The 8,095-nt window shown below is 55.2% G+C and overlaps 1 protein-coding gene across 1 annotated transcript; it reads right to left on the bottom strand.

Moving 5' to 3' along the window:
• Nucleotides 1-5,283: 5,283 nt before the first annotated feature.
• Nucleotides 5,284-7,831, bottom strand: LOC123079777 (protein OCTOPUS). Its single transcript, XM_044502581.1, has one exon. The coding sequence runs from the start codon at nt 7,543-7,545 to the stop codon at nt 5,533-5,535; it is 2,013 nt and encodes a 670-aa protein (XP_044358516.1). The 5' UTR covers nt 7,546-7,831; the 3' UTR covers nt 5,284-5,532.
• Nucleotides 7,832-8,095: the final 264 nt, after the last annotated feature.

Genomic DNA, 8,095 nt, shown 5'->3' with positions numbered 1-8,095 from the left:
CTGGGTGTCTTCTGGTCCAAGAAAAATCATCGTGAAGTTTTATTCTGTTTGGTATTCCTTTTCTGCGAAGCTCAAAAACAAGGAAAAAACAGAAGCTGTCACTGGGCTCAAGGTTAGTAGGTTAGTCCAAAAAATAATATAAAATAGCATATTAATGCATAAAAAACATCCAAAACAAATAATATAATAGCTTGGAACAATCAAAAATCATAGATACGTTGGAGACGTATCAGGGTACTAAGGCACCCATGTCTTAGTACACCGACACTCCGCCTTCGGGAAGGGAGGTTGAAGCCGAAGGCTGACCCACTTGAAGTTTAGAGATCGGATGTGTCATGTTAAAGCACGATGGAAGCACAAATTTTAAGACCAATTTCAGATTGGCACAAAAAAACTTGATTTAATTTAGACGTAAAAATTTTATGTAAGTGTTTTTGTTTTCTGAGTGTAACTCTCGCAATGCAACACCAGGCGCCTTTAAAGCATCGGCAATATTAATTTGAGGCTGCGACTAGACCTGAACCCACCAAAAGCCAAGGTACCCCATGGAGTCCTCGGCAAAAAGTTCTCGGGTATTGCTTTATATGCATTGGTTTCCAATTGTGTCTTTGGTCAATAGTTGGGTTGCCCGGCTCCTGTGCTTACTCCTTACGTTCCCGATTTTCGGCTAAGGGTAAAGGAAGAACTACTGCGATTGTACTTCTGGTCTAACTGGTCAAGTGTCTCAATGGAGAAAGCCGAAAACTAACTATCACAATAAGCGTAAACTGGTCAGTGATCCGATGCCTTCGTCAAACTATAGATCGATAGAGGTTACCTCGTGTTAAACCATGGGCCTTTCATAAAATTGGACGAAGTGTTAATGCATCTCTTGACCTCAGCTAATGCCGAGCACTAACCAAAGGCTAGTAACTGGCCTCCCAACTTTAAGCTCCTATGACTAAATGAAAGTTATAAATCCTGAATATCTGATTGCCTCGTTTTCGCTAACACAACCGCCTCCAGGTACCGAAATGTAGGCTAAGGGTTGTGTTGTTACTGCGGAAACACCTTGCGTAGCTTCTACAAAGGGTGGAAGCCGATGATGGACCACTTTCAAATGATAAACGGTCGCAATGGAGTCAAAATAAACATATAGCATCAAGTGGCAAGGTACAGCTTAAAAGCTGACTATCACAACATATCATCAGCATTTGTATTCAATATATGAGTGTTGTCTTCGATAATCATCGTTATAAAGTCATAAATGTGCATCAATTTGACTTAAGATTTTGGCCAAGCTGGGTTGCCTGGCTCTTGTGCTTACCCCTTAGTTCCTATTGTTTGACTAGGGGGTAAAGGGAGCACCTCTGTGATTGTTACTGCCGGGTCATCCGGGTTTGTACCTCGGACGGGTGAAGCGAAAAGCTAGCTGTCTTAAGAATATAATTGGTCGGTAACGACGCAAGTGAAAATTTTGGTTCACTAGACCATAGAGTTTGGGAACTTCACCAAACTAAATCCTTAGTATTTTCTTCTCACATTGATTAAAGGTGAGGTTTCAAGATCATGGTCAACATGATGGCCTGGGTAAAGGAACTTTTTTCCCAAAAGATGTTTCTTACGTTAAATAGTAATATAACATACTCTCCGCATACCTTTGTTTATAAAACCATATGGCCGTGTTGCCTTGTTTGCCGTCAATATTCGCCCTCATACAGCCTTTATAAAGTAGGACAAACACTCTTGGCCTACTAGCAGAGGAGATTGAAACCGATGGTCGGCCAACAAAGTTTTGTACAACGCAGATCCAAGTGTTAATGATGTAAAGTACTTGGATACATAGAATTATTATACATCAATTGTGATTAAAGTCAATTTACTCCAGCCCATATATTAAAGAGTCAAGGGCACAGTCTCGCCGAGACAACCGAGCAGCTGACATAACGCTCTTATAATTCCTGTTGGCTTTGATTTCCTTTCCATCAAACCCCTTGAGGTCGACCTTGGCAAGCTCGGCTTTCACTAGCGCCAAATCCTTTAAGAGATCTTTATTCACTTGCCAAGAAGTCGGTCTCAAACATAGTAAAAATTTGTGTCAAACATATATAGATCCTTAATTCGGCCACACGTGCCCAAATTAAGGCTCGTTGGCTACTGGGCTTCGCGCTTCTCAATTAAAAGCCATTAAATGGGCACATCGATCCCCTGATCTGGTGTTGCCACCCGACTAGTGGTTCAGGGGATATTGCATTTGCGATTCAATGCTGAAACTACAACTGCAAAACAGTTTCCGAGGAGATTACTATCCTCAGGTTGGTCGGCCGCACCCAACCTGAGTCTTGGAAGCTATTGCGCACCGCATTTTTGTTCCTAAAGTATGTTGCCGAGCAGGGACTTGATCCTCAAGCCAATTTCATGAATCGACCTTAGTCTCAGGGGCAACTGGGATCAGCGGTTTATGCCATCCTTTAGGTGCATACCGTAGCTTTGAGCCAACACACACCTTGAGGGCTACTGGTTATACATCTTGGCGGAGAATAAATTGCACTAATAAAAAAATCATAATAATATGAGCCCAAGGCCGAGGTGGAGCACCACCTCGGAAGCACTCTAGCATAAAACTTGGATGCAAATGGCCGGCTTCGTAGAAGACTTTTCCGGCATTAAGCTCGGCTGAACCCTTTCAACTTTTTCAAGACCGAGGTAACACCTCGGATGCCGACCGGCAGTTGAGCTTGGCTAAAAAAGACACCTCGGATGCAGTCCGGTGTTGGAGCTCGGATGCAAGAGGACACCCCCGCACGGGAAAAGCTTCGAACCCGAGGTGTGGCGTAAACATAACAAGGCATTGATAAAAGCTGAGAACGTAATGGGGCTCCTCGGATGCCCGGCGTGTGAACTCTTGGGATACACCTCGGCGATCCTCAAGATCGGAGATGGGAAGATTTGTTGAACCAGCTTTCAAGACCGACGGCCGAAGACGAAAAACAATTCAGACGAACTGAGGAGCATCCCCAACTTGAAGACCAGTTTAGGGGGCTACTGGCGGTGTCCTGGACTAGGGGCACTCACCACGTCGTCCCCCGGCTAGAGGTCCGGGACGAGGACCCCATGGTGGTTCACTAATGGGCCACTTTGGGCTGCCCCATGACATATACGGGGAAGATTCCACAAGACTTGGTGATCAAGACAAGGACTCCTCTCCAGCAACATATTCGATTAGGACTCTTGTTATCCTAGGCCTCCGGTACATTATACAAGCCGAGGCCAGGCTAGTCGATAGATAATATTCTAGATCATTAGAATCATACACAGCAATCTCGTGGTAGATACATGTACTATGTACAATCCCCCATATCAATACAATGAGAAGCATGACGTAGGGTATTATCTCTTCGAGAGAGCCCGAACCTGGGTAAAATCATGTGTCCATGTTACCACCGCACCAAGAAGCCTAGCTTAGGATCCCTACCTCGAGATATGCTGGATTTAGCACCGACACCGCCCGCGCCGCTTCCCGGTTCACGTGACTGTTTCGCGTTAAAATAACACCACGGGCATCCGTCCGCCTGTCTGCCGCCCATACTAATGACACATGGTTGCCGAGGAACCTACTCCGGTGCCAACCGTCAGTTCATTTGCTGCCCACCATTGTCATTCGCCCGCTATATAAACTACAACACCAACCATAGCCGCATTCATCCTCCTCTTGTCCATTTCTCCTCTTCGCACCACTCCCACCATGGCCTCCTCGCGCTCCAAAGCTCTCTAGGACGGACTGTCGCCGGAGTAGAAGAAGGAGATGGCCGCCATTGTTGCTGGGTGGCAGGCCGGCAGGTAGCCGCACGCCGACGCCGTCCCAATGGAGGAGATGACCGAGGACGAGCCGGCGCCACCTTCATGGGTGCATTGCACCATGACCATCGGCGAGGCCTGTGCCCATTACATGTACATGGTGCGGGAGAAGCAGGTCGACGCGGCCTACAACCTCCAGCTCCTTCAAGAGCACCACCAGGCGGAGGTGCTCGATGTCGGCAAGGCGATCACACCGGACTCGGACGTGGCGGAGAAGGCGGCACTGGTCGAGTCCTGCTGCCGACAGTGAGAAAGAGTAGTGCATGGTAGGTTGTCGCCGCTCGGGTCCCAGTAAGTCCGCCGCTCTTCCCCTCCACCTGAAGCCAAACTTGGTGGGCTGATAATTCACGGCCGATTAGTCGCTCAAACTGCGGTGCGGAGGTAGAGCTGGAGAGCGCCGAGGCGAAACAGGAGAAGGCGAAGGCAAGTGCCGAAGCTTCACTTCTCGGGGCTCATGGTCAGACACGGGGAACGGACGCGGGTGATCATTTAGATTAGATTTGTAACAGAAGTATGTCAGAAATTATACCTCCAGAGTCACGAGCTATGCTTTTAGTTAAAGTATATGTCTGAAATGTAATGAACTCCTCATGTTTATATGAATTCTGCCGTGTTTGCGTGTATCTCTTTCGGTTTATACAAAAATCTGTCCGGTTTGCATAAATCTCGTCTGTTTAGTTTAAAATTTCTGACATACTTCTGTTACAAATCTATGTGCGTGGAGATAGTAGGGTCGTTTGTGAGGTAGTACGTGCATGGGAACATGGGTGCGGCGAGGAGGGTAGAAACGGCAGGAGCTCTGTGTCTGAACCGGCAGCGGGCCGGCGCGGCGAGAAGTCCGCCGGCGCAATCGGGCAGCTAGTAGCAGTGAACAAAAGCAGCAGAGCGGCGAGCGACGGCTCGACCCGGCCGAGGGCCCAACTCTCCTTGCTCTGCCGGTGGGTGGGCACGCTCACGACCCACACTGATGTCTGATCCGACGAGAACAAGCGCGGACGCGGCCAGCCAGCGGAGGATAGGAATATGGGACGCCTTTAACGGTTTCCGAGGCGGCGGCAAGGAAAGCACGGCCCGACCCCACCCTTTAAAGACCAATCACGTGCAGTGGACGGGCCCGATCCCTGTACCGCCAACGTTGGAAACCAGTAGTACGTACGTGCCCGTCCACGTCCACGTCCATGTCATGCTCGCCTCTCGGGACTCAAAGGTCGGGACTCGGAAGGAAGGAAGAGGAATTTCCGCACGATTGAAAAGGCCAAAAAGACTTGGTACCTGCACGGGCAGGGGCCCCTCGCGTTTGACAACTTGACACAAAGCGATGATGCCGGTCTAGCGTGCGCCGGGCTTTCTTTAAACCGGGGAGCCACAACCAGAACCAGGGTTGCCTCCAAGAATTAGCAGGCGCAGATTGACACAAGATCGCAACAAGCTCGTGCTTCCTAGGCATGACACGTCCAGAACATCAACTGATGGTACTATGATTTAACGACAAGAACCGCTGGATCATACGACGAGGACACTAAAATGCAAGAGGAAATTAAATATGAACTGCCTGCGTGTTATCCACCACCCCCCACCCCACCCCCAAATGAAGAGAAAGAAACAGCAAGATCGAGCTTAGTACAATACTACACCAAGATTTATGGCTATGGCTACTATCACCGGCCCCCCTCCAGCTGCGGCGCTGGGTTCGGTTCAGTACAGGCGGAGCACGCTCCGGGCGAACGACTGCGAGGTCAGCTGCCGCCCGGCCTTGCCCCCCGGCACGCCTCGCCGCGCGCCCACGCCGCCGCCGCCGCTCCGCATCGGCGTCAGGTAGAACCGCAGCATGCCGTTGTCGACGCGCCCTGGCGGCGAGTGCCGCGCGCTGCGGTTCCGCTCCAGCACGTGCGGCTCCTCGCCCCCTCTCCGCCTCACGTTCCCGTTCACGTCCACGTAGCTGCGCCTCGAGCTGCCGAGCCCACCGCTGTTGCTGCTGAACGAGCTGCGCGCGCTCAGGTTGCTGTTGCACCGCTGCATGTTGTTCTGCCCGCCGGCCCCGCGCCCGCCGCGCAGGTCCGGCCACGGCTCCGAGAACGACCGGTCCGCGATGTCGGACGGCCCGCCGCCCCTGCGCCCGGCGGCTCGCCGGTGGATGAACCCCCACAGGCTCCACGCCTTGCGCCAGCGGGGTGGCTTCTTCGCCGGCCCGGACATTGCCGCCTCCAGGCTCGCCGAGATGTCCTCCACCAGGGAGTTGGAGCTGAAGCCCCGGTCCAGCAGGTCCTCGGCGTGGTGGAAGTGGTAGAACTCTGAGCCGCCAATGGCGATGGGGGACTCGTTGCCGTTCGCTGCGGCGGGTGCTGGCTTCGGCTCGGTGACCTCGAAGGACGGCCGGCGGACCGAGCTGGTGCGCTCCAGGCTCCGGCGCCTCCGGCTGGAAGAATCGAAGTAGTAGTCTCTCGTCTGGAAGGATCCCCCTGGAGGTTCAAGGTCGCCATCGTCCTCCACGGGGATTTGGCCGTCTGACCGCTCGACGACGGCGGCCGGGGTGTCCTCCATGACGGACAGGATGGGCGGGAGGCGGGAGAGCGGCGGAGGCGCGCGGCCGAGGCCAATGCCGGACCCCGCACCGAACAAGTACCCGTCCCACGACGCGCGTGGCTCGTCCCAGGTGAAGCCGGCGTCGTCGATGGACATGCGGCCGGCGTCGTCGATGGACATGCGGCCGGCGTCGAGGGAGAAACGCGGGTCGGTGTCGCACGAGCGCCGCCCCAATGCGTTCTCCGAGCCGGCTTCCCCTCGGAGGCGGCGCCGCCGAAGGAACGATGGCTTGGATGGCTTCTCCGGCGGTGGCATTGCCGCTGCAGCGGCCTTGCTCACGGCGGCCTCCTTCTTGAGCTTCTGCTTGCGCCTCCATTTCTGCCACTTCTTGCTGAACACCGAGGCGCCAAAGAAGCTCCCGGCGATCTCTTTCAGGTCTTTTGGCGGCGGCTTCACGGGCTCCGACGACTCGAGATCTGTGTGAATGTGATCCTTCATGGCCTTGACATCCCGGGCGGCATTGGGCTCGGCTTCAACAATCTCGCCGGAGGTGTCCACCGGAAGGACGGGCTCGAACACCGGCATTATCTCGTCCTCGCGCTCCATGACCACGGGGATGTCCTCCTCCGAGAAATCCTCCAGCACGCGCCGTGGTAACAGCGGCGGCTGCTGGGGCGGAAGCGCGACGCCGGCGGTGAGCGCCACGGCGGCAGCGGCGGAGGAGGAGACCGGGAAGGACCCGAACGCCGTGCCGTCGCGGACGCGGTCACGGTCGTCCTGGTGGAAGAGCGCCGAGAGCGTGGCACGCCCCCGCACATCGCACGAGTGCCGCTGCGGCTCGTCGCCCCTGGCAACCGCGGCCGCCGCGGCAGCGGCAGCGGAGAGCGCGTCCCCGCCGCGGCCGCACGAGAAGGACTTGCACCGCCGCAGGTCCGGCGGCTCGGCCACCGCCCCAGCCGCGGACGACGAGGCGCCCGCCGCGAACGGCCGGGCGAAGAGGGACCGGATGGCGGACGTGGACCGGCGGCCGGGCGCGGAGGCCGCGGCCGCGGACGCCTCGAGGCCCGCGAGGCGCTCGCGCAGGCAGGCGGTGCAGAAGCCGGTGAAGGCCTCGTCCGGGTGCAGGTCGCAGCTGGTGACGTTGGAGCGTCGCGGCGGCGCCGGCGGGTCCATGTGCAGCGACATTGCCGTGCCCTCGCCTCGCCTCCCCTCCCCCCACCAGACCGCGCGTCGACGTCACCTCACAGCGATCCAACGTTTGCTCGTGCCACTCTGGTTCTGGGAGGAGTGAGCGGGTTGTGGATGCCGGCGGGCATGGCCGGTTTTTAGAAGGGGCGTGGGGAGAGGAAAGCGAAAGTTAAAGGCGGATCACGGGCCCCGGCGAGCTCGCTCCCCCGCTCTCTCACCTCGCTCTCTCTCTCTCTCTGTGTCTATAGTTCCTTTTGCTTTGCAGCTCTGCCTTCTCGGGCTCCGTGGCTCGCTTGTTGCTTTGTGTGCGCTCCCGAGCGTAGCGTCTCTCTCACATTCTGGGGCGGAGGCGATCGATCGATCGGGATTTGGCTGATCCAAAGGTGATTATTTGCGAATAACCTTGCACGCGCGTGGTAAAAAAACGCCACCTTGCGCCCGTTTTCCTTTTCCCTTTCGCACGGCGCAACGGCCGGCCGGCCACCGACGCCGTGCGCGCGCGCCCGAAGGAACAGGGATTGATTCGTGACCAACATGCACTCTGCTT

The sequence above is a fragment of the Triticum aestivum genome, chromosome 3D, assembly GCF_018294505.1.
Source record: "Triticum aestivum cultivar Chinese Spring chromosome 3D, IWGSC CS RefSeq v2.1, whole genome shotgun sequence".
NCBI lineage: Eukaryota > Viridiplantae > Streptophyta > Magnoliopsida > Poales > Poaceae > Triticum > Triticum aestivum.
The sequence above is the reverse complement of the archived record's forward strand: the minus strand, read 5'-3'. Positions and strand labels throughout refer to the sequence as shown.